General features: G+C 47.8%; 1 protein-coding gene across 2 annotated transcripts in view; it reads left to right on the top strand.

Annotated features, from left to right (window-relative positions):
• The window catches only part of SYMPK (symplekin scaffold protein), a 48,115-nt gene that overhangs the window by 4,994 nt on the left and 16,607 nt on the right, over window positions 1-26,514 (top strand). For both annotated transcript variants that reach the window (XM_008970709.7, XM_055104001.3), the window contains 10 exons: window positions 3,796-3,919; window positions 4,070-4,135; window positions 5,778-5,831; window positions 5,928-6,001; window positions 9,468-9,594; window positions 10,343-10,592; window positions 14,154-14,324; window positions 15,852-16,091; window positions 19,715-19,869; window positions 23,176-23,326. In XM_008970709.7, coding sequence (XP_008968957.3) covers window positions 3,796-3,919; window positions 4,070-4,135; window positions 5,778-5,831; window positions 5,928-6,001; window positions 9,468-9,594; window positions 10,343-10,592; window positions 14,154-14,324; window positions 15,852-16,091; window positions 19,715-19,869; window positions 23,176-23,326 — 1,412 coding nt within the window. The remainder of the gene's footprint in view (window positions 1-3,795; window positions 3,920-4,069; window positions 4,136-5,777; window positions 5,832-5,927; window positions 6,002-9,467; window positions 9,595-10,342; window positions 10,593-14,153; window positions 14,325-15,851; window positions 16,092-19,714; window positions 19,870-23,175; window positions 23,327-26,514) is intronic.

The following is a 26,514-nucleotide window of genomic DNA, read 5'->3' as shown; positions in this document are numbered from 1 at the left end:
AGAGGAAGAACAGGCCAGATGCCATAACGTCTTGTAGGCCTTGATGGGGACATTGGCCCTGACCCTGAGCAAGATAGGGGGTGACAGGCAGCAGGGAAACTAGGGAGGAGGCTGTGGCTCGTCATTCATTGAGGAGACCCCTATCGTGATACTACTGTGAATAGCTATTGGGTAGTTCCTTTTAAAAAACGTGTCATTTTCGGCTGGGCGCTGTGGCTCACACCTGTAATCCCAGCACTTTGGGAGGCCAAGGTGGGCAGATCACCTGAGGTCAGGAGTTCGAGACCAGCCTGACCAACATGGTAAAACTTCGTCTCTACTAAAAATACAAAAATTAGCTGGATGTGGTGGCACATACCTGTAATCCCAGCTACTTGGGAGATGAGGCAGGAGAATTGCTTGAACCTGGGAGGGTGGAGGTTGCGGTGAGCTGAGATTGTGCCATTACACTCCAGCCTGGGCAACAAGAGTGAAATTCCATCTAAAAAAAAACAAAACAGTATTTTCGGCCGGGTGCGGTGGCTCACGCCTGTAATCCCAGCACTTTGGGAGGCCAAGGCGGGCGGATCACGAGGTCAGGAGATCGAGACCATCCTGGCTAACATGGTGAAACCCCGTCTCTACTAAAAATACAAAAAATTAGCCGGGCGTGGTGGCAGGCGCCTGTAGTCCCAGCTACTGGGGAGGCTGAGGCAGGAGAATGGTGTGAACCCAGGAGGCGGAGCTTGCAGTGAGCCACGATCACGCCACTGCACTCCAGCCTGGGCGACAGTGCAAGACTCCATCTCAAAAAAAGAAAAAAGTATCATTTTCACCATCCTCAGATTATTGTTTTTTTGGCATGTTTGTTTGTTTAGTGTGTGTGTGTGTGTGTGTGTGTGTTTTTTTTTTTTTGAGACAGAGTCTCACTCTGTCGCCCAGGCTCGAGTACAGTGTTGTGATCTCAGCTCACTGCAAGTTCCGCTTCCCGGGTTCATGCCATTCTCCTGCCTCAGCCTCCCGAGTAGCTGGGAATACAGGCGCCCGCCACCACGCCCGGCAAATTTTTTTGTATTTTTAGAAGAGACGGGGTTTCACCTTGTTAGCCAGGATGGTCTTGATCTCCTGACCTCCGTGATCCGTCTGCCTTGGCCTCCCAAAGTGCTGGGATTACACGTGTGAGCCACCGCACCCAGCCTTGTTTTGTTTTTAAGACAGTCTCATTCTCGTCCAGGCTGGAGTGCAGTGGCGTGATCTCAGCTCACTGCAGCCTCTGCCTCCTAGGTTCAAGTGATTCTCCCACCTCAGCCTCCCAAGTAGGTGGGATTATAGGTATGCGCCACCATGCCTGTCTAATTTGTATGTTTTTAGTAGGGACGGTGTTTCTCCATGTTGGCCAGTCTGGTCTCAAACTCCTGACCTCAGGTGTTCTGCCTACCTCAGCCTCCCAAGGTGCTGGGATTACAGATGTGAGCCACTGCACCTGGCCTGTTTGTTTCTGAGACAGGGTGTTGCTCTGTCTGCAGGCTGGAATGCAGTGGTAGGGATCACAGCTCACTGCAGCCTCCACCTCCTGAGCTCAATTGATCCTCCCACCTTAGCCTCCCAAAATCCTGGGATTACAGGTGTGAGCTGGCCAAATTATTAATTATCATAATTGTTAACAGTTTATGCAGTAACCTTCACATCTTTTCCCATGTACATAAAAATAATAGTATACTTAGCCAATGTTTACTGTATATACTAACTCATTTAATTCTCAAAATAGTCTTGGGAGGTAAGCTCTGTTACTATCCCTGTTTCCTAGAAGAGGAAACTGAGAGCCAGAGAAGTTAAATGTCTTGCCTCAGGTCATTCTGCGTATACATAAACACATACTTGACAAAAATGGCTTGAACTGCATGTATTGTCCTCTGATGCAACAGGCTGTCAGGGACCTCTTTTCAGGATAATATACTGAGATTCACCTTTTTTTTTTGAGATGGAGTCTGTCTTTATGTCCCAGACTGGAGTGCAGTGGCACGATCTCGGCTCACTGCAACCTCCGCCTCCTGGGTTCAAGCGATTCTTCTGCCTCAGCCTCCTGAGTAGCTGGGATTATAGGCACAGCTAACTGTTGTATTTTTACTAGAGATGGGGTTTCACCATGTTGGCCAGGCTGGTCTCAAACTCCTAACCTCAGACGATCCACCCGTTTTGGCCTCCCAAAGTGTTGGGATTACAGGCGTGAGCCACCGCGCCCGGCTTCACCAATTTTTCTTACCCTATTTCCTCTGCTGGTTTTTGGTTTATCCTTTCAGATTTTTTTTGTTTTTTAACATATATATTTTTTCCCCTTTCTTTTTTTTGAGACAAGTTCTCACTCTGCTGCCCAGGCTGGAGTGCAGTGGCCCGATCTTGGCTCACTACAGCCTCTGCCTTCACCTCCCTGAGTAGCTGGGACTACCAGGCACGCCACCATGCCCAGCTAATTTTTGTATTTTCTGTAGAGACAGGGTTACACCATGTTGCCCAGGCTGCTCTCCGACTCCTAGGCTCAAGCGATCTGCCTGCCTCAGCCTCCCAAAGTGTTGGGAGTACAGGCATGAGCCACTGCACCTGGCCTCATTTTTCTTTTTTTTTGTAAAACAGAAACATATAGTCAACACTGTCTTCAGCTTTGCTTGTTTTCACTTAATGTATGCACTCTCTATCAGTGTCTAGAGATTGTTCTCATTTTTTTGTTTTTTTCTTCCTTTCTTGTTACAATTCCATAGTCTTTTTCCTTTATTTATATTTATATATTTTTCACTTACTTTCACAGGTGTTGAAGTCCCATGGTCTTTGATTATGTATATGTATAATCTTTTTTTTCAGCCAGTCTCCCTATTTGAGAACACTTGAGTTGCTTCTAGTCTTTTGCTATTATGAATAGTTGTGTAATTGATATATACTGCTACGTTAATCATTCCATAATTTTGCCTGTGTGACTGTGATGGATGCCTGAAAGCCCCCTTCCTCCCTTTTAAAAACAGCTTCATGATATTCCAGAGAGTGGCTGAAACATAATTATTGAAGCAGGCCTTTTGTGATGTATTGAGTGCCTACTATGTGCCGGACTCTGTGCCTGATATTCCTCAGAGCTGTGTTTTTGAAAGTTTACTCTGGGCCAGGCACTGTGGTTCACGCCTGTAATCCCAGCACTTTGGGAGGCCGAGGCAGGTAGAACACCTGAGGTCAGGAGTTTGAGACCAGCCTGGCCAACATGGTGAAACCCTGTCTCTACTGAAAGTACAAAAATTAGCTGGGCATGGTGGCATGTGCCCGTAATCCCAGTTACTTGGGAGGCTGAGGCAGGAGAATCACTTGAACCTGGGAGGCAGAGGTTGCAGTGAGCTGAGATCGCACCACCACACTCCAACCTGGGTGACAGAGCAAGACTTCATCTCAAAAAAAAAAAAAAAAAAAAAAAAAAAGTTTGCTGTGGTGCCCAGTCCAAAGCATATCCCAGATGGAGAGAGGGGACACACGGAGACCTGCAAGGTGGCTGTTGCACATTCGTGTGGCCCATCGTTCAGCAGCTGTTTGTGGTTGGCCCACCTGAGGCTGAGACTTCTGGCTCTGCCTTGGGAGATGTCAGTCTCCCCCAAGTTACAGGCCCCGTGCACATATCCATAAGCCAGAGACAGACCCTGGAGGGGAGAGGGACTTGAGAAGGCCTGACTGGGGAGGAACAGCCTGGGAAGGAGGCTTGGGCCCTTTGTAGGTGTTCAGGTGACAATCCAGCCCAGCCCATCCGCTGGTTCCCTGAGCTTGATCCATCCTCTTCTTTCCCAGGGACAAGCTGACAGCAGCCATGGCGAGCGGCAGTGGAGACAGCGTCACCCGTCGGAGCGTGGCATCACAGTTTTTCACTCAAGAGGAGGGGCCGGGCATCGATGGCATGACCACCTCAGAGAGGGTGAGCGTGGTGGGTAGGGCTTGGAGTGAGGAAGCATAGCCCCTGGCTTTGGCAATCCCCGTTTAGGTGGCAGAGCCCTGGGAGTGCCGAGGGGGCTGGACTGGGCTGGACTGGGCTGGCACTATCCCCTGCCACTCCCCCTCCTTCCAGGTGGTGGATCTTCTGAACCAGGCGGCGCTGATCACCAATGACTCAAAGATCACAGTGCTCAAACAGGTGAGGGCCCGGGGGGCATCCTGGGCTGAGCAGGTGAAAGGGAGGAGGCTGGGAACCTGAGAAAGACACTTGCAGTAACACCAGTGTCCACATTTACACACTCAGTGTGTGCCGGCCACGGTGCTCAGTGCAGGCCTCTGCTCTTCTAGTTCTCATGAAAGCTCTGTAAGGCAGGGTAGTTTCATCCCTGTTTTATACAGAAAGAAGCAGACCCTGGGGCTTAAATTATTAGCCCAGGGTCACTCTGCTGGGAGCTGGCTGAACTAGTAATTGAATCCTGGATTCCAGCTCCAAATCCTACACTCTTCATCATTGCATTTCTTCTCTGCCAGTGTCCAGTCCAGTGGGGCAGACATTCCTGTCACCAGGCAATGATGACCCAGTGTGGGCAGGGCTGGGATGGAGAAGGGAGCCCAGGGGGGCTCTGGGAGCCCAGAGGGAGCTCCTGACCCAGCCTAGGGATGGGGAGTCAGGGAGGACTTTTGAACCAAGCCATGGAGGATAAAAGGAGAGAAGTGTACCAAATGAGAGAGGCAGAGCATCTCTTTTTTTTTTTTTTTTTTTGAGGCAGAGTCTTGCTCTGTTGCCCAGGCTGGAGTGCCATGGCACGATCCTGGCTCTCACTGCAACTCCTGCCTCAGCCTCTTGAGTAGCTGAGATTACAGGCACCTGCCACCATGCCTGGCTAATTTTTGTATTTTTAGTAGAGACGCGTTTCACCATGTTGACCAGGCTGGTCTCAAACTCGTGAGCTCAAGTGGTCCACCCTCCTTGGCCCCCGCAAACTGCTGGGATTACAGGCACGAGCCACCGTGCCCAGCCAAGAGAGGGAGAGCATGTCAAGCTGAGGGCACAGAAGTGTGTGCAAAGGCAGAAGACGACATGGGGCACTTGGGCTGGGCATGGTTCAGAGCAGGAGGCAGTTGGAGTTCAGAGACTGGCAGGGTTAGCATTCCTGTGTGAGAACCCGTTCGGCTCCTTCATCAGCCTGTAGCCTTGTGGAGTAGCCCCACCTCCGACGTGGAGTGGATGTACCTGGTGCCTCCCCCATGGGTGGTCATGAGGCCGTTTAGCAATAGTAGCTTGAGTTGTAGCAGCCAGGTCCTGTGCCAGCTCTTTGCTTATTGGAGGATGTCCATGGGAAGGGCTTACTCCAAAGAGCCTGGCAGGCACAAGGGCTTCAGGAATTGGGTTCTCACTGTGAAGATGTTTGCTGAATCATGGCAATGTGAAGTAGGGAGCAGAAGCAGAAGGAGAGTGGGGAGAACTGATGGACAGGTGAAAGGAGGCCAAACCTCAGGAAGGCCTGAGCCTTGGGGCACTTCCCTCTTTTTTTCAGCCCCCTCCTGTGTCATGTCCTCACTATCTACCAGGACCTGTGCCTTGTAGGATCTCATTGTAGCCTCCTAACATCCCTTTTGAGTTGATGTTTAAGAGTCTCATTTTATAGAAGAGCAAACTGAGGTTCAGAGACCATGCCCAGAGCATAGCACCCTTGGTAGGGAGAAGCGGAGCCAGGCATTGAAATGAGTGTATCTGCTGCCTAGCCCTCTGCTGTCTTCCCCTCTACTCTCCTGTCTGCATTGATTGGCCCCTCGTTTTATATGGGTATTCCTCCTCCCCACCCCCAATCTCCTTCCAGGTCCAGGAGCTGATCATCAACAAAGACCCCACACTACTGGACAACTTCCTGGATGTGAGTGACTGACAGAAGAGAAAGGAGTGTGGTGTAGGGGAAAGGGGATGTGGATCCTTGTGTAGCCCTGATCCACTTTCTCTCTAACATTGGCAGGAGATCATCGCATTCCAAGCAGACAAGTCAATCGAAGTGCGAAAATTTGTCATCGGCTTCATCGAGGAGGCATGGTATGGGGCGAGGCACGGAGCCCCGGGAGCATTCTCACTGGTGGCAGCCTTCAGCTCGTGGCCTGGCCTGGAGGCCACCACTGAGAGGCCTGCCCTCTGCTTCCCAGACCCTTTCTCTCTCTCATACACACTGATTCCCCAGCAAATACTTAATAAGATGGAAACCCTGCGGTCATCTGTGATTCCTCTGCTTCTTCCACACTTCACATCTACATTATCACTAAGGACTGTGGGCTCCACTTTGAGAATATCTGTAGCATCTGACCGTTTGTCAATCACTTCCTCTGCCACTATGCAGGCCCAAGCCACCCTTTCCTCCTACCTGATGACTTCAGTGGTCTCTCTCTGGCTCCCTTCTTTTTCTTTTTAGTTAAATTGAAATTCATATAACAAAATTAGCTTTTTTTTTTAATCTTTTGTTTGTTTGTTTGTTTTGAGACGGAGTCTCGCTCAACTGTTGTCCGGGCTTGAGTGCAGTGGCGCAATCTCGGCTCACTGCAACCTCCGACTTCCGGGTTCAAGCTATTCTCCTGCCTCAGCCTCCCAAGTAGCTGGGATTACAGGCATGCTCCACCACACCCGGCTTATTTTTGTATTTTTAGTAGAGAAGGGGTTTTGCCATGTTGGCCAGGCTGGTCTCAAACTCCTGACCTCAGGTGATCTGCCCGCCTTGGCCTCCCAAAGTGTTGGGATTACAGGTGTGAGTCACTGCGCCCGGCCTTTTTTTTTTTTTTTTTTTTTTTGAGACTGAGTTTTGCTCTGTTGTCCAGGCTGGAGTGCAGTGGCGCAATCTTGGCTCATTACAACCTCCACCTCCCAGGCTCGAGATTCTTGTGCCTCAGCCTCCTTGAATAGCTGGGATTACAGGTGCGTGCCACCATGCCTGGCTAATTTTTGTATTTTTAGTAGAGATGGGGTTTCTGCCATGTTGGCCAGGCCAGTCTTGAACTCCTGACCTCAAGTGATTGGCCCACCTTGGCCTCCCAAAGTGCGGGGATTACAGGCATGAGCCACGACGCCCAGCAAAAATCAGCTATTTTAAAGTGAACAAGTGAGTGGCATTTAGCACGTTCACAATCTCATTCCAGGGCATTTCATCCCCCAAAGAGGAATCACCGCACTCATTTCCCGCTTCCACTCTTGCACTCAGCAGCCAGAGTGATGCTGTTAAATGTAAATCAGTCTTGGCACACCCCTGCTCTCAGACCCCAACTGGCTCATCAGCTTACTTAGGTGGAAACCCAGACCCTCACTTCGGCTTCATCTCACTTCTGATCCTCTCTGTCTCCTCTGCTCCTCAGAAGTCACAGTTGGATTTCGCAGCCTGTCTGCTTGCTGTTCCTGCTAGGGACCCTCGTCCCCAGGTTGCCACCTGGCTCTCCCCCTCCCTTCCCTCAGGTCTCTTCCTCAGAAATTTCCTTCCTGCCCGCTCCCATGCAGCCCCATGTCTCAGGCACCCCACCTTCACTGTTCTTTACAGTGTTCCTCACTCATTGAAATAACCTTGATTCTTCCCGCAAAATATCAGCTCTGTGAGGACGGGGCTTGACTTTTTCTGTCTTGCTGGCCACTTTGTCCCCAGTACCTGCCTGGAGCAGTGTTGTCACCTAGTAGGGGCTGACTACGTATTTGTTGCACACATGAATGAGTTGAACATAACAGTCACCACGTGGAACACGTACTGTGCCCTGCGCTGTGTCAGGTCCTTTCCCATGTTATCTCCGTAATTATGGCAGCCTCAATGGATACTGTGGTTATCCTCTTTTTACAGAAAGGGAAACAGGCTCAGAATGGTCAAGTGACTTCTTCAAGCTGGTCACTTGCTCATTTGTTTATTAAAGCTTTACTGGATACTTTGTGACTAGGAGGAAGTAGACTAGCTACTGTGTATTAAATATTTGTAAGGCACTGTGTTAAATGCTTGAGCAGCTTCATTATTCGTAATACTATGGATCAGTTGTTTGACCCTTTAACTGAAGAGAAAACAGTCTCAGAGAGGTGAAGTGAATTTTCTTAAGGTCACACAGCCAGAATGCGGCAAGGCTGGGATTTTATTTATTTATTTATTTATTTATTTATTTATTTATTATTTTTTTGAGATGGAATCTCACTCTGTCGGCCAGACTGGAGTGCAGTGGTGCAATCTCGACTGACTACAACCTCTGCCTCCTGAGTCAAGTGATTGTCCTCCCTCAGCCCCCCCGAGTATCTGGGATTACAGGTGCCTGCCACCACACCCAGCTAATTTTGTTTTCTGTTGTTGTTTTTTTTTTGTTTTTGTTTTTGTGTTTGTTTTGAGATGGAGTTTCGCTCTTGTTGCCCAGGCTGGAGTGCAATGGTGCGATCTCGGCTCACTGCAACCTCCACCACACAGGTTCAAGTGATTGTCCTGCCTCAGCCTCCCAAGTAGCTGGAGTTACAGGTGCTCGCCACCATGCCCGGCTAATTTTGTATTTTTAGTAGAGATGGGGTTTCACCACGTTGGTCAAGCTGGTCTCAAACTCCTGACCTCAGGTGACCCACCTGCCTCAGCCTCCCAAAGTGCTGTGATTACAGGCGTGAGCCACTGCGCCTGGCCAAGGCTGGGATTTTAACTCATGTCTGCAGTGCCAGAACCCAAATATCCTATCTCCCCATTTACTGGGAGAATTTGTGGTAAATTTTCTGAATTTGTAAAAAGTCCATTCAGCAAATACATACCATGTGACTGCTGTCGTACCAGGCATCCATGTTAGGCTGTAGTATAGCAGTGAGCAAAAACGTATTATTCCTGCCTTCATGTAGCTGACAGCTAAGTTTCATATTTTTTGACTGATTTAATTAGTATTTCAGATTGTAATGTATGCTGTGAAAATTCTGTGCTGAGCTCCTATTTATTCATTGAACATTTGTTGGAGGCCCTTCATTTTTTTCTTCAATGAAAATGACCCTGCTGGGGTTATTGCCAAGCTAGGAAAGGGTCCCTACTTTTTGAGCCCTCAGACTGAGGCAAGCAAAACTAGTGATTACAGAAAACAAAGTGCTTTAAAGTAGCAATGGCTTGTGTTTACCGAATGCTTTTTGGTGTTTACTGAATGCTTTCTGCATGTCAGGCACTCTTCTAAGCACTTTACAAGTATTGTTGCAATTTTCCCAAAAAATTGCATAAACAATTGAGATAGATACTATTATTCTAAATGAGGTGAAGTCGCTTGTCCAAATTCACACAGTTGTCTGCCCCTACTGTCCCTTATGTGAACAGCAGGGCCCTGAGAGAGCAAAGGAGTTGGTGTTACAGGACCAGTCTAGATAGAGGGTTCAGGGGCGGCTCAGTCTGGAGGCACCAAGCACTGTTCCCAGCTTCTGGATGTGCCATTCCGGTCCCCTGAGACAGGTCCCTGATTTCCCTTCCCTCCTGAACCTCAGGCTCCTCCCACTTGCTCTAAGACCACACCTTGACCTCGCCCCTTTTTTCTCCATCCCCCAGCAAGCGAGACATTGAGTTGCTGCTGAAACTCATTGCAAACCTCAACATGCTCTTGAGGGACGAGAATGTGAACGTGGTGAAGAAGGCTATCCTCACCATGACCCAGCTCTACAAGGTGGCCCTGCAGGTGAGAGCGCCCTCCCCACCCAGGGCCATCCTGCCTGATATGTCTCGTTGACAAACTAATATGTTGGGGTTCAAAACCAGTATCCGAGCATACTCTTTATGGGCAAGATGTGCCACTGGTCTGTGGGAACAGGTAACATGGAGAGCTAACGTTGTCTCCTAGGTCAGGAAGTTGCACTTAACCTTCATTCCTTCCATTGACCATCCGTTTATTCACTCAACAGACATTCCCTGAGTATGTCCTCTGTGCTTAGCCCTGGGCTAGGTGATGCTGGGGACACAGCAGTGACCAAGACAGCTTACTGCCTTCACAGTGCTCATAACCCAAGGAGGGAGGTAGACCTTAATTAATGGATCACATAAATATTGATTATGGAGTGTGATAGGAAAAGAACACTCTATGGTGTGATGTACATTAGCATTAATAAAACGAATGAATCCATTTAATCACCACCACCTTGTGAAGTCAGCACTGTTAGTCCTTTACCCTTAAGATGTGTGCCTTCATCACACTGAGTGGTCACTCTCTGCATCCCCATGAGGGCAGGGCGAGGCCTGGCCACTACTCAGTCCTGTCTCCAGCATCACCGAGCACTGGGCTGGGGCAGAGTTGGAACTCAGTAACTGTTAACCAAATGAATGTATTCATCATTCATGGTTCTCTGGGTATTGGCAGAGGGTGTTGGTGACTGATGGGTTGTCTTCACCTCTTTGTGTGTCTCTTCCATTCCTTCCTGGCCTGCTGGCAGTGGATGGTAAAGTCACGGGTCATTAGCGAGCTACAGGAGGCCTGCTGGGACATGGTATCTGCCATGGCGGGGGACATCATCCTGCTATTGGACTCTGACAATGACGGCATCCGCACCCACGCCATCAAGTTTGTGGAGGGCCTCATTGTCACCCTGTCACCCCGCATGGCTGACTCAGAGATACCCCGACGCCAGGAGCATGATATCAGCCTGGACCGCATCCCTCGTGACCACCCCTACATCCAGTACAGTGAGTACTGCCTTCAGCTGCCACCCCTGACAGCCCTGCACCAGTTTCCTCTCCTTCACGCCCCTCCCTCTCTCCCCCTTGTCTTTTTTGGTTTTAAATTTCTGGAACAGTGTGTGCAGTAGTTAAGATCCCTGGTGCTAGGTTCAGATCCCAGCTGCACTGCTTACTCATCATGAACTTGGGCAAGTTACCTGTCTCTGTACTTCATTTTCTTTTTTGTAAATTGGAGACAATAACATAGTACCACTCTCACAGGTTTGTAGTGAAGTTCCATGAGTGTGAGCCAGTCGATGCTAGCTAGTTTTATGGTTTTCTTTTCTTTTTTTTTTTTTTGAGACGGAGTCTTCCTCTGTCGCCCAGGCTGGAGTGCAATGGCGCAATCTCAGCTCACTGCAACCTCCGCCTTCCGGGTTCAAGAGATTCTTCTGCCTCAGCCTCCAAAGTAGCTGGGGCTACAGGCTCCCTCCACCATACCCGGCCAATTTTTTTAAAAATTATTTTTAGTAGAAGCAGGGTTTCACCATATTGGCCAAGCTGGTATCGAACTCCTGACCTTGTGATCCGCCCGCCTTGGCCTCCCAAAGTGCTGGGATTACGGGCTTGAGCCACCGCGCCGGGCAGTTTTACAGTTTTCTTAACTGCAAATTATAAAAGTAGGACATAGGCCAGGTGTGGTGGCTCATGCTTATAGTCCCAGCATTTTGAGAGGCCAAGGCAGGCAGATCACTTGAGGTTAGGAGTTCGAGACCACCCTGGCCAACATGGTGAAACCCCTTATCTACTAAAAATACAAAAATTAGCCGGGCATGGTGGCGGGCACCTGTAATCCCAGCTACTTGGGAGGCTGAGGCACGAGAATCGCTTGAACCCACAAGGCAGAGGTTGCAGTGAGCTGAGACTGTGCCACTGCACTCCAGCCTGGGTGACAGAATGAGACTGTCTCAAAAAAAAAAAAAAAAGTACTATATATACACTTGGTGTCAAGCAATATGGGTGAATAAAAAGGAATAATGTCCCCTCCCTCAGTCCTGCTTTCCAGAGAGAAACACTGTTAAGAGTATTATGTTTCCTTTCAGATCTTTCTTGTGCACATGTAGGTATTTGTATGTGTATATGCATAGTGTCTGCATTTGTTTGCTTTTCTGTTTGCAAAAATGAGGCCATGCTTTGTGTTTTCATCTCAGAGACATTATAGTAGCTTGTGTCTGACACACAGCCTATTTTCCCTTGTCTCTGAGCCTGATTCCTCATTGGTAAATTGGGGATCGTTATTATGGCATCTAATTTAGGATGTAGGTATGAGCATTTGGTGTATTAATATGCCTGGAATAGTAAACATTCCATAAATATTAACTATTCTTCTGTATTGTTTGACAGCCTTTTTGACTTAATAGTATCAGTGACGTCCTTCCCTCTGAGAATCATATAGTTGCTATACCATATTCCATAGTATAGTTACATTACATTCTATTAAGCAATGCTCTGTTGATGGTCATTTAGATTTTTAATTCACTTTTATTTTTTGAGACGGAGTCTTGCTCTTTCACCCAGGCTGGAGTGCAGTAGCGCTATCTCGGCTCACTGCATGCTCCGCCTCCCGTGTTCACGCCATTCTCCTGCCTCAGCCTCCCGAGTAGCTGGGACCACAGGTGCCCGCCACCACGCCCGGCTAATTTTTTGTATTTTTAGTAGAGACAGGGTTTCACCGTGTTAGCCAGGATGGTCTTGATCTCCTGACCTCGTGATCTGCCCACCTCGGCCTCCCAAAGTGCTGGGATTACAGGCGTGAGCCACCGTGCCCGGCCTAATTCACTATTTTAAATAATGTGGCGTTCAAGTCAAAACTACAATGAAATGTCTCACCCCAGTTAAAGTGACTTTTATCAAAAAGACAACAAATGCTGGCGAGGATGTGGAGAAAGGGAAACACTTGTACACTGTTGGTGAGAATGTCACTTACTACAGCCTAAAAATTGTTTGGAGTTTTGAGGTTCCTCAAAAAATTAAAAATTGAGCTACCATATGATTCAGCAATCCCACTGCTGGATATGTAACCGAAATAAAGGAAATCACTGTATCAAAAAGATAACCCGCACTCCCATATTCATTGCAGCACTAGTCACAATAGCCAAGACTTCGGAGCAAACTAAGTGTTCCTCAACAGAGTAATAGATAAAGAAAATGTGGTACTCATACACAATTGAGTACTATTCAGCCATAAAAAAGAAGGAGATCCTGTCATTTGCAACAACATGGATGGAAGTGGAAGTCATTAAGTGAAATAAGCCAGGCACCGAAAGACAACTTTGCGTGTTCTCACTTATTTGTGAGAGCTAAAAATGAAAACAATTGAACTCATGGAGACAGACGGTAGAATGATGGTTACCAGAGGCTGAAAAGGGTAATGGGCGGTTGGGGAGGAAGTGGGAATGGTTAATGGGTACAAAAAAATAGTTAGAACAAATAAGATCTAGTATTTGATAGCCAGGCATGGTGGCATGTGCCTGTGGTCTCAGCAGCTCAGGAGGCTGAGTTGAGAGGATCACCTGAGTCTGGGTGGTGGAGGTTGCAGTGAGCCGAGATCACGCCACTGCTTTCCACTCTGGGTGACAGAGTGAGACCCCATCTCAGGGAAAAAAAAAAAAGATCCAGTATTTGATAGCACAGCAGGGTAACTATACTAAAAAATAATCATACATTTTAAAATAATTGAAATAGTGTAATTGGATTGTGTGTAACAAAACGGATAAATGCTTGTGATGGAGACCCCATTTACCCTGATGGTGATAATTATGCATTGCATGCCTGTATCAAAATCTCATGTACCCCATAATTATTTACACCTACTATATACCCATTAAAATTTTTTAAGTTAAAAATATATATATGGCATTCATTATGTTTCTGTATAGGAAAGGTCTGGAAAGATATCCACCAAAGTTTTAAGCATTAATTTTGGGGACTGTATTGAGGGGAGTGGTGTCACAAGGGACTTTGAGTTGTGTGTATATAGACATGTATTCTAGTCTTTCACTATTGCAAGCCCATGCTTTGAACATCTTTATAACTAAATTTTTTTTTTTTTTTAATATGGAGTCCAACTCTGTCGCCCAGGCTGGAGTGCAGTGGCGCGATCTCGGCTCACTGCAACCTCTGCCTCCTGGGTTCAAGCGATTCTCCTGCCTCAGCCTCCCAAGTAGCTGGGATTACAGGCACAGGCCTCCACACCTGGGCTAATTTTTTGTATTTTTAGTAGAGACGGGGTTTTACCATGTTGGCCAGGCTGGTCTTGAACTCCTGACCTCAAGTGATCTGCCTGCCTTGGCCTCCCAAAGTGCCGGGATTACAGGCATGAGCCACTGCGCCTAGCCCCTTATAACTAAATTTTTATACTCATTAATAGTCTCATAGAACTAATCAACCACCACATTTTCTGTTTTTCCCGCCATTCATAGACATCTAGGTACCAGGATCTGTCCTTCCTTTTAGTCCCAAAAGCTGCTGTCTCCAGAGGCCTGGGAAAACGGATCCCACTGACTGGTTCTCCTCTCTGTCTCTTAGACGTGCTATGGGAAGAGGGCAAGGCCGCCTTGGAGCAGCTGCTTAAGTTCATGGTGCACCCTGCCATCTCCTCCATCAACCTGACCACAGCGCTGGGCTCCCTCGCCAATATCGCCCGCCAGAGACCCATGTTCATGTCTGAGGTGATCCAGGCCTATGAAACTCTGCATGGTAGGTCATTGTCCTCCCCCCTGCCTTCTCTTCACTGGCCAGTCTGCTCTTTCTTTTTTTTTTTTTTTTGAGACGGAGTCTCGCTCTGTCACCAGGCTGGAGTGCAGTGGTGCAATCTTGGCTCACTGCAACCTCTGCCTCCCCAGTTCAAGTGATTCTCCTGCCTCAGCCTCCCGAGTAGCTGGGATTACAGGACGCACCACCACACCCAGCTAATTTGTTTACTTTTAGTAGAGACGGGGTTTCACCGTGTTGGCCAGGATGATCTCTATCTCTTGACCTTGTGATTCGCCTGCCTCGGCCTCCTAAAGTGCTGGGATTACAGGTGTGAGCCACTGCACCCGGCCTCAGCCTGCTCATTCTTAAAGAAATGTAGCTCCGTGGTGGACCCCGAGCGCTAGTCATCCATCTGGCAGGCCTGAGATTCTCTACATTAGACAGGAATCTTTTGGCATGTGACAGAAACTTGATTCAGGACTGGCTTTAATATTGAGGTATGTGGGGGTGAAATGACATGATGTCTGTGAAATACTTTCAGATATTCCAGTCCTCTCCCCCCACCGAAAGGGAGGATAGATGTTCCAAGATTAGCGAAATGTTGATGGGTACACAGAGACTCATACCATTTTCTCTGTTTTGTGAAACGAAAACCGAGAAGTCTGGGGTTGGGGTATGAATGCGTACAGGTCGTGGATCTGCATTTCTCCATCTCTCAGCTCTTTGTTTCTCCATTTTAGTTTCACTCTCTGGCCCTTTCCTTAGGGTAGCAAAGATGGCCCCCCATAGTTCATGGCTCCCATTCCGTTCACTTAGCAACACCATGGGAAAGAGAGTGTCTCCTTCCCAACCATTCCAGCAGAAGTCCAAGGGCTGACGGTCATTGTTTCTGATTGGCTGAGCAGAGATTATGAGCCAGTCTCTGAGCCAATTACAGTGGCCGAGGGAATGTGGTATTCTCACTGGCCCCAGGTCTCATGCCCACTCGGAAGGAGACTGGAGAAGGGGGGTCTCCCTTAACGGAGAGTGGGTGTGTTGTTGGCTGAGGAAGGGGCAGTGGATGCTAGGCAGGCAGAATTACAGGCATCCTTTTTCACTGTGGAACAGGGGAGGCTCACTTATCAGGGTGACCATTAGAAAGTCATCCTAGCGTCAGGGAGACCAGCAGTGAGCTGTTGCAGCAGTTCAGTTGGGGGTTTCTGGAGGCAAAAGTGGTGATTATAACCCTCCCCAAGCGAAGCATATGTGAATTTCCAGACCAGAGATGGAGGAGGACGAAATTGTATGTATTTACTAAAAGAGAGGGTGAGTTTTTCTCTTTGTTTTAAGATTGACTGATACTGATGGAGACCCCCAGGGTTTGAAGCATCAGCTTGTAAGGCGGAAAGCCGCACGTTAGATCTGAGGGTGAAGGAACTTTTCTAGTAGATGCCTGCAAGACCACTGCCCAAGTTTGGGGTTGAGAATTAAGACTGGCAGCATGCCATGAGATCTGTCCACAAGACACAGCTCCTGCCGCTTTCCTCACAGCCAACCTGCCCCCGACGCTGGCCAAATCGCAGGTGAGCAGCGTGCGTAAGAATCTGAAGCTGCACCTGTTGAGTGTACTGAAGCACCCGGCTTCCTTGGAGTTCCAGGCCCAGATCACCACCCTGCTGGTGGACCTGGGCACACCTCAGGCCGAGATCGCCCGCAACATGCCGAGCAGCAAGGACACCCGCAAGCGGCCCCGCGATGACTCGGACTCCACACTCAAGAAGATGAAGCTGGGTGAGAGGGGCTGGTGGGGTGGGGCAGGCAGACCATGCTGAAATGTTTCATTATTTACCTTAAACTATGCTGAATTTGTATTTACTAAGATTATATTATAGATTATGTTATGTGGGCCAGGCACAGTGGCTCACACCTGTATTCCCAGCACTTTGGGAAGCTGAGGCGGGCAGATCACTTGAGGCCGGGGTTCAAGACCAACCTAGGCAACATGGCAAAACCCTGTCTCTAATTTTAAAAAATTATAAAATAATTATAAAAATAAATTACAGTATTTAATATGATATATAAATTACAATAGAATTATCAAAATATACGTTTAATAAATTATGCATTGTTTAAATTTTACAGAAAGAAATAAAATGAAAATAGTCTCCCTCTTATCCCTCTCCCAAGAAGTAACCACTCCCCAGGTGTGAACACTTCTTTTTTATGTTTTCCTCCAGAAGTGCTTTATGTAGAGTGTGGAGCTCTTCTTTCATTCCTTTGTTTTAGTTATCAGATAATTTTCTTTCTGAAGTAATTTTCTAGTGGTTGTATTATTTATCAATAGTGTCAACTATGGCTTAACTTTAAGATTTTTTTCTTAAATCACACTTTTTTTCTAGAGCATTTACGAAAGATTTATTTTTTCATTTTAAAAAATAAGGAATTAGGCTGGGCGCAGTGGCTCACGCCTGTAATCCCAGCACTTTGGGAGGCCAAGGCATGTGAATCACCTGAGGTTAGGAGTTTGACACCAGCCTGGCCAACATGGAAAAACCCCGTCTCTACTAATAATACAAAAATTAGCTGGGTGTAGTGATGCATGCCTGTAATCCCAGCTACTCCGGAGGCTGAGGCAGGAGAATCACTTGAACCCAGGAGGCGGAAGTTGCAGTAAGCCGAGATCATGCCATTGCACTCCAGTCTGGGTGACAAGAGTGAAACTCTGTGTCAAAAAAAAAAAGGTGGCGGGGGGAATTGCCAGGCACAGTGGCTCATGCCTGTAATCCCAGCATTTTGGAAGGCCAAGTTGGGCGGATCACCTGAGGTCAGGAGTTCGAAATTAGCCTGGCTAACATGGTGAAACCCTGTCTCTACTAAAAATACAAAAATTAGCCAGGCATGGTGGTGCACACCTGTAGTTGCTGCTACTTGGGAGGCTGAGGCAGAAGAATTGCTTGAACTGGGGGCAGAGGTTGCAGTGAGCCAAGATTGCACCATTGCACTCCATCCTGGGTGACAGAGCAAGACTCCGTCTCAAAAAAAAAAAAAAAAGGAATTTATCTAAGGAGTGAGGTAGGGATCTTACTATGTTTTTTCATAATTAAGTATACTAAGCAGAGTATTCTGTACCTTGTTTTCATTTAGTTTCATTTACTTTCATCTTGGAGTTCTTTATAGAAATCTACCTCATCCTTTTTTTTTTGAGACAGTCTTGCTCTGTTGCCCAGATTGGAGTGCAGTGGTGTAATCTGGGCTCACTGCAGCCTCTGTCTCCCGGGTTCAAGCAATTCTCATACCTCTGCTTCCTGAGTAACTGGAACTACAGGCGAGTGCCACCACACCGGGCTAATTTTTGTATTTGTTTCTTTTTTTTTTTTAGAGATGGAGTTTCACTCTTGTTGCCCAGGCTGGAGTGCAGTGGTGGGATCTCGGCTCACTACAAGCTCTGCCTCCCAGGTTCAGGCAATTCTCCTGCCTCAGCCTCCCAAGTAGCTGGGATTACAGGCATGTGCCACCATGCCCAGCTAATTTTGTCTTTTTAGTAGAGACGGGGTTTCACCATGTTGGTCAGGCTGGTCTTGAACTCCTGACCTCAAGTGATCTGCCTGCCTTCGCCTCCTAAAGTGTTGAGATTACAGGCGTGAGCCACTGCACCTGGCCAGGGTTTGTATATTTAAAGTTATATTTTACCCACCAAATTTGTCTTTTTTTTTTTTTTTTTTTTTTTTTTGAGACAGTCTCACTCTGTCACCCAGGCTGGAGTACAGTGGCCTGATCTTGGCTCACTGCAACCTCTGCCTCCCAGGTTTAAGAGATTCTCCCTCCTCAGCCTCCCTAGTAGCTGGGACTACTGGTGCGCGCCATCATATCTGACCAATTTTTTTGCATTTTTAGTAGAGCCAGGGTTTCACCATGTTGGCCAGGCTGGTCTCAAACTCCTGACCTCAGGTAATCCACCCGCCTCAGGTGATCCCCTGGTTGCCTCAGTACATGGGATCAGGAGGCACATGGTGTCCCATTGTTGGAGATATTAAGTTTGAACGCTTGGTTAACACAGTATCAACCAGCTTTCTCTAGTGTCAAGTGCCATTTTTATCTTTGTCAGTGATAAGCTGGGGGAGATATTTGAAACTATGTAAAATACATGTTTCTCTTTAAACGTTCACCCAGTGGTTTTTTTGTGTTTTTTTGTTTTGTTTTGAGACAGAGTCTCGCTCTGTTGCCCAGGCTGGAGTGCAGTGGTGCAATCTCGGCTCACTGCAAGCTCCGCCTCCTGGGTTCACACCATTCTCCCGCCTCAGCCTCCCGAGTAGCTGGGACTACAGGTGCCCGCCATCTGCCCGGCTAATTTTTTGTATTTTTTTTAGTAGAGACGGGGTTTCACAGTGTTAGCCAGTATGGTCTCGATCTCCTGACCTCATGATCCCAAAGTGCTGGGATTACAGGTGTGAGCCACTGCGCCCAGCCTCACCCAGTGGTTTTAACATCCAGTGATGATTGTTGCCTGAGTCTATTATTCTATACTGGCTCCAAAGAGATTTTCCTTCTACATTTATTAGTTGACACTCTGCTGTAAGGAAGAACTTTCTCTTCTTCCCACTTACTATCAGGAATTTGTTTTGAGCATTTCACTTACTTACTAGCATGACAAGATGTTCTAGACTCCTCTTGTACTGTCCTTGCCCCAGCCCTGGAATCAGTCTTTCTTTTTAAGGAACCCTGGTTTCCTTTAAGTGGGGAATAGTTTCAGAAATCAAGGTCTGAGCACCAGGTGTGCCTTTAGCTACCGAGTGTACATTCTTGATAGCCATTACCAAAGTGCCTTCTAAAAAACTGCACCAGGCTGGGCGTGGTGGCTCATGCCTGTAATCCTAGCACTTTGGGAGGCTGAGGCAGGTGGATCACCTGAGGTCAGAAATTTGAGACCAGCCTGGCCAACATGGTGAAACCCCATCTCTACTAAAAATACAAAAAAATTAGCTGGGCATGGTGGCGCATGCCTGTAATCCCAGTTACTTGGGAGGCTGAGGCAGGAGAATCACTTGAACCTGGGAGGCGGAGGTTACAGTGAGCCAAAATCATGCCATTGTACTGCAGCCTCGGTGACAAGCAAGACTGTCTCAAAAAATAGTAATAATAATAATCTCTTCTTAGAGCTTATGATAAGCTGCAGGGGTGTGGCTTACTCCCATTTCCCAGATCAGGAGATCTGAGGTCCAGAACGAGTCAGGTAGTTGCCCAGGGTCATAAAGTGCTTTGGCACCAGAGGCAGAGCTGCAGCCTGGATCTTCATCCGCTGTTTGCTCCTGTTTGCTGAGGCTGACTAGAGGCAGGGACCACCTGGGCACCCGGGAAGGATGGAGGGCCTGCAGCTCTCTCTATAGCCAGCATCTTGTTCTTTTCCCTCATCCCAGAGCCCAACCTGGGGGAGGACGATGAGGACAAAGACTTGGAGCCAGGCCCATCGGGGACCTCGAAGGCCTCAGCGCAGATCTCCGGCCAGTCAGACACGGACATCACAGCTGAGTTCCTGCAGCCTCTGCTGACGCCTGATAATGTGGCTAATCTGGTGAGGATGGGTGGGGAGCGTTTTCCCCCTGGTCAGGAAGGAAGGATCTCCTCGGTCTTTCACCTGCCTCCACTTCACACCATCCACCTCCTCCAGAGTACCCTCCTAATTAATAAAGAAAAGGGGTTTAATTGGCTTACAGTTCTGCAGGCTGTATAGGAAGCGTGGTGCTGGCATCTGCTTAGCTTCTGGGGAAACCTCAGGAAGCTTCCAATCATAGTGAAAGGTGAAGGGGGAGCAGGCATCTCACGTGGCAGAGCAGGAGCAAGAGAAAGGGAGTGTTGGGGGGCAGGGAGGTGCCACACACTTTTAAATGACCAGATCTTGTGACAACTCGCTATCCTGAAGACAGCACCAAGCCATGAGGGATCTGCCCCCATGATCCAAACACCCCCCACCAGGCCCCACCTCCCACATCGGGGATTGTAATTCAACATGAGATTCGGGAAGAAACAAATATCCAGACTACATCAGTGAGCCTCAGGCCTGGGTATGCAACCCGCTTCTGATCATCCTCCTTTTGGACGTCCCAGGAGCACCTCGGACTCATGTGGCAGAACTACACTTTTCCACTTTCTCCCCACGCTCCTCTCCAGGCCCCTCCCAGTTCCCAAACCAGAAACCTGGGAGTAAACCTCTTTTCCTTCTCTCCCTAATCCTCGCCCTCTTTTCCACCCCTGTAGCACTTACCCTGGGCCAGGCCCACCCTTTTCACCTGAAGCCCAACCCTCACTTGCTACCTGGCTCCAACTTCCTTCAAGTAAAATTTAAGTTCCACTTGCCTTAGTCGGCCATCTTTGATCTGGCTTCTGTTAACTTGTTTTACCTTTTGTCTTTTTTTTTTTTTTTTTTTTTTTTGAGGCAGAGTCTTGCTTTGTTACCCAGACTGGAGTGCAGTGGCGCGATCTCAGCTCACTGTAATCTCCACCTCCCGGGTTCAAGCAATTCTCTTGCCTCAGCCTCCCGAATAGCTGGGATTACCAGCGCCCACCACTGCACCCGGCTAATTTTTGTGTTTTTAGCAGAGACACGGTTTCACCATGTTGGTCATGCTGGTCTGAACTCCTGACCTCTGGTGATCCGCCCACCATGGCCTCCCAAAGTGCTGGGATTACAGGCATGAGCCACCATGCCCGGCCGGCCATTCTACCTTTTGTCTTATCACACACTAGGAATTGACCTTTTCAGTTTTGCCATGAAGTTGCTCATCAACATTTATAAAAATGCCTGCTATTCATAGTATAAAATACCATATGTTTGTAATGTGCCCCTTTTCTGTTGCTACTACTATGTCCAATCTTGCAAAATATTTGCTTGTTTTCAGTCATCTCAAATAACTAGCTCTTGTTTTGTTCATATTCTTTTGGCACTTTTTCTGTTTTATTTCTGTTGCCTTTATTTCTTTCCTGCTACTTTCTTTGAATGTTTGTTACCACGGTTTTAAGTGATTGGCTCATTAATCTTTAGTTATCTTTTCCAATGTAAGCAAGCATTTAAGGATTTGATTTTCCATCTGAGTACTATTTTAGCTGTATTCCACAATTTTAATTTATAGCAGTTTCATTATCTTTCTGTTCTAATTAGTTATTACTTAGTGTGTGCATTTAAAGTTCACTGTGTAGCCTTGGCAACATAGCGAGACCCTGTCTCTACAAAAAGAAAAATAAAAAAATTAGCCGGGCATGGTGGCATGTACCTGTGATCCCAGCCACTGGAGAGGCTGAAGCAGGAGGATTGCTTAAGCCCAGGAATTTGAGGCTGTAGTGAACTCTGATGGCGCCACTGCACTCCAGCCTGGACAACAGAGTAAGACCCTGTCTCTAAGAAAAATAATACATTTTTTTTTTGAGACAGAGTCTTGCTCTGTTGCCCAGGCTGGAGTGTAGTGGCGCAGTCTCAGCTCACTGTAAGCTCCCGCCTCCCGGGTTCACGCCATTCTCCTGCCTCAGCCTCCCGAGTAGCTGGGACTACAGGTGCCTGCCACCACGCCCAGCTAAGTTTTTTGTATTTTTAGTAGAGACGAGGTTTCGCTGTGTTAGCCAAGATGGTCTTGATCTCCTGACGTCGTGATCCGCCCGCCTCAGCCTCCCAAAGTGCTATGATTACAGGCATGAGCCACTGTGCCCGGTATAAATTTTTTTTAAAGCTTCAAATGTATAGGAAGTTTGAAATTATCCTTTTCCAGCCTGGGCAAGATGGTGAAACCCCATCTCTACTAAACATACAAAAATTAGCCAGGTGCGGTGGCAGGCACCTGTAATCCCTGCTACTTGGGAGGCTGAGGCAGGAGAATTGCTTGAACCCAGGCGGCAGAGGTTGCAGTGAGCTGAGATCGTGCCACTGCACTCCAGCCTGGGGGACAGAGTGAGATTCCGTCTCAAAAAATAAATAAATAAATAAAAAGGAAATTATCTTTTGTTACTAATTCCTGACATCCATGGATGTTCTCTGTTAGGATTCTGGGGGGTTTCTTGTTTGCTTGTTATTTGAAGTCAATTCCCAGTCCTTACACTCTTCACTGAACCTCTTTTTGCTTGCTTGCTTGCTTGCTTGCTTGCTTGCTTTCTTTCTTTCTTTCTTTCTTTCTTTCTTTCTTTCTTTCTTTCTTTCTTTCTTTATGAATGAGATGGAGTCTTGCTCTGTCACCCAGGCTGGAGTGCAGTAGCGTGATCTCGGCTCACTGCAACTGCTGCTGCCTGGATTCAAGCAATTATCCTGCCTCAGCCTCCCGAGTAGCTGGGATTACAGGCACATGCCGCTGCGCCAGGCTAATTTTTGTATTTTTAGTAGAGACAGGGTTTCACCATGTTGGCCAGGCTGGTCTTGGGCTCCTGACCTCAAGTGATCTACCTGCCTTAGCCTCTCAAAGTGCTGGGATTGCAGGCATGACCCACTGCACCTGGCCTCTTTTGTTCTCTGGACAGGGTGCCAGCTCTGCTGCTTCTTAGCCTTCTCCCATGGTGTTTCTCTACGGGGAATACACACCCCTCCCACCTCAAAACCTTGTCCTGTATTATGCTGACTCCTGCCCTCCCCTCAGTTCTCAGCCTAGGTGCTTCTTGCGCAGGGAGCCCTTGCCTTGCCTGGCTCCTGCTGTGGCTCACAGTGCCCTTCATGTTCCTCTCTCAAGCACTACACTATATAATTATTTGTTTTCTCTGTGACTTCCAGAAGAGGCTGGGCCCCAGGAGAGCAGGCCCAAGTCGGTCTTAGGCACTGCCATTTCCCCAGTATTGGCATGGGCATGGAAAGAATGCTTCTTGAGTTAATGATTAAGGAGAGGCTCTCTTCCTGGGCATCCCACAGGTCCTCATCAGCATGGTGTACCTACCCGAGGCCATGCCAGCCTCCTTCCAGGCCATCTACACCCCCGTGGAGTCAGCAGGCACGGAAGCCCAGATCAAGCACCTGGCTCGGCTCATGGCCACACAGATGACAGCTGCCGGACTGGGACCAGGTGAGTGTGTCCTGGCCCTAACCTGGGCCAGGGATTGGCACTTGTGGCTTCTGGGTTCTCCTTACTGGAAGAGCAACTTCTCGTGGTGCAGTTGAAAATCATGTGGGAGCTAAGGTGTAGATAATGACAGGTACCACAGATAGATGGCTCAGTGTTTTTAAGTCCTGGGCTTTGGAATCCAACAGACCTGGGTTTGAGGTTGAGTTGAATCAGATCTCATCCACTTAATATCTGTATGACTTTGGTCAAGTTAGTTAACCTCTCTGAGCTTCATAGTTTTACCCTGTTTTAACAGTACTATTAATGTGTAATACACATAAGTGAAATGCAGAACTCTTAATTATAGACCTTAGTGAATTTTCACAAAGTGAACACACCAGTGTAACCATCACCCAGATCAAGATACAGGTTAAATATCCCTTATCCAAAATGCTTGGGACCAGAAGTGTTTCAGATTTCAGACCTTTGGATTTGGAGTATTTGCATATACATAATGAGGTATCTTAGGGATGGGACCCAAGTCTAAACATGAAATTCATTAATGTTTCTTATACACATAGCTCAAAGGTAATTATATACGATATTTCTTTTTCTTTTTTTTTTTTTGAGACAAAGTCTCGCTCTGTTGCCCAGGCTGGAGTGCAGTGGTGCAATCTCGGCTTACTGCAACCTCTGCCTCCCAAGTTCAAATGATTCTCCTGCCTCAGCCTCCCGAGTAGCTGGGACTACAGGCATGTGCCACCACGCCTGGCTAGCTTTTGTTTTGTTTTGTTTTTTGAGGCACAGTCTTGCTGTGTCACCCAGGTTGGAGTGCAATAGCATGATCTTGGCTCACTGCAACCTCCACCTCCCGGGTTCAAGCGATTCTCCTGCCTCAGCCTCCCAAGTAGCTGGGACTACAAGCGTGTGCCACCACACCCGGCTAATTTTTGTATTTTGTATTTTTATTTTTTTGAGACAGAGTCTCACTCTGTCGCCTAGGCTGGAGTGCAGTGGCGCAATCTCGGCTCACTGCAAGCTCCGCTTCTCGGGTTCACGCCATTCTCCTGCCTCAGCCTCCCGAGTAGCTGGGACTACAGGCACCTGCCACCACGCCCGGCTAATTTTTTGTATTTTTAGTAGAGACGGGGGTTTCACCATCTTAGCCAGGATGGTCTCCACCTCCTGATCTTGTGATCCACCCGCCTTGGCCTCCCAAAGTGCTGGGATTACAGGTGTGAGCCACTGCACCCGGCCCTAGTTTTTTGTATTTTTAGTAGAGACGGGGTTTCACCGTGTTAGCAAGGATGGTCTCGATCTCCTGACCTTGTGATCCGCCCACCTTGGCCTCCCAAAGTGCTGGAATTACAGGCGTGAGCCACCACACTGGACCTGTAATATTTCTTAATAATTTTGTTCATGAAATGATGTTTTGACTGCCATCTATCCACACGAGGTCAGGTGTGGAATTTTACACTTGTGTTTTGTTGAGACTCAGAAAGTTTCGGATTGATAGACCATTGCCACTGTAGAAATTTCCTCCTTGTTCTTCCAGAGATGCCTCAGGGCATTGAACTCCAGAGAAAACCAGTGTTCTGATTTCTGCCTCCATAGACTAGTTTTACCTATTCTTTTTTATTTTTTTATTTTTTATTTTTTGAGACAGATTCTCACTCTGTTGCCCAGGCTGGAGTGCAGTGCAATGGCACAATCTCAGCTCACTGCAAGCTCCACCTCCTGGGTTCACGCCATTCTCCTGCCTCAGCCTCCTGAGTAGCTGGAATTACAGGTGCCCGGCACCATGCCCAGCTAATTTTATTGTATTTTTAGTAGAGACGGGGTTTCACCGTGTTAGCCAGGATGGTCTTGATCTCCTGACCTTGTGATCCGTCTGTCTTGGCCTCCGAAAGTCCTGGGATTTTGGGCGTGAGCCACCGCGCCCGGCCCTAGTTTTACCTATTCTTGAACAAAACTAAATAGGATCACAAAGTCTGGTTTCTCTGGCTTGCCATATGGTTTTTTGTGTTTTTTTGTTTGTTTATTTTTATTTATTTATTTTTTTGAGACGGAGTTTTGCTCTTGTGGCCCAGGCTGGAGTGCAGCAGAACTTTCTTGGCTTACTGCAACCTCTGTCTCCTGGATTCAAGCGATTCTCCTGCATCAGCCTCCTGAGTAGTTGAGATTACAGGCACCCGCTGCCACCATTCCCAGCTAATTTTTTGTTTTTCGCTGTTTTTTTTTTTTTTTGAGCTGGAGTCCTACTCTGTCGCCCAGGCTGGAGTGCAATGGCACGATCTCGGCTCACCGCAACTTCTGCCTCCTGGGTTCAAGTGATTCTCCTGCCTTCCAAGTAGCTGGGATTATAGTCATGTGCCACCATGCCTGGCTGATTTTTTTGTGTGTGTGTATTTTTAGTAGAGATGGGGTTTCACCATGTTGGCCAGGCTGGTCTCGAACTCCTGACCTCAGGTGATCCACTCTCCTCGGCCTGTTAAAGTGCTGGGATTACAGGCGTGAGCCACCATGCCCAGCCTGCTGTACATTTTTGAGATTCTTCATTGTTGTCATGTGAGGTACTAGTTGGTTTTTTATTGCTCAGTAGTATTCTGTTATATGAATATACAATCATTTGTTTATCCACACCGGTATTAATGGACCTGTGGCTTCTTTCCAGTTTTTGGCCATTGGGAATAAAGCTGCTGTGAATATTTGTGTCCAACTCTCTTCATGTACACATGCTGTCATCTGTCTTGAGCATATACCAAGGAGTGGAACCGTTGGGTCATAGGGTGTGATCAGTGCTATTAAAAACTGCTACAGGCTGGGTGTGGTGGCTCACACCTGTAGTCCCAGCACTTTGGGAGGCTGAGGCGGGTGGATCACCTGAGGTCAGCAGTTCAAGACCAGCCTGGCCAATGTGGTGAAACCCCGTCTCTACTGAAAAAAAAATTAGCTGGGTGTGGTAGTGGGTGTCTATAATCCCAGCTACTCCAGAAGCTGAGGCGGGAAAATGGCTTGGACCCAGGAGGTGGAGGCTGCAGCGAGTCAGGATCAAGCCACTGCACTCCAGCCTTGGTGATGGAGTGAGACTCCGTCTCCGCAAAAAACAGCTGAGGGCTGGGCACAGTGGCTCATACCTGTAATCCCAGCACTTTGGAAGTCCAAGGCGGGAGGATCGCTTGAGCCCAGGAGTTCAAGACTAAGCTGGG

The sequence above is a fragment of the Pan paniscus genome, chromosome 20 (genome assembly GCF_029289425.2).
Source record: "Pan paniscus chromosome 20, NHGRI_mPanPan1-v2.0_pri, whole genome shotgun sequence".
Classification (NCBI taxonomy): Eukaryota; Metazoa; Chordata; class Mammalia; order Primates; family Hominidae; genus Pan; species Pan paniscus.
Note: the sequence above shows the minus strand (reverse complement) of the source record. Positions and strands in the feature narration are given on the sequence as shown.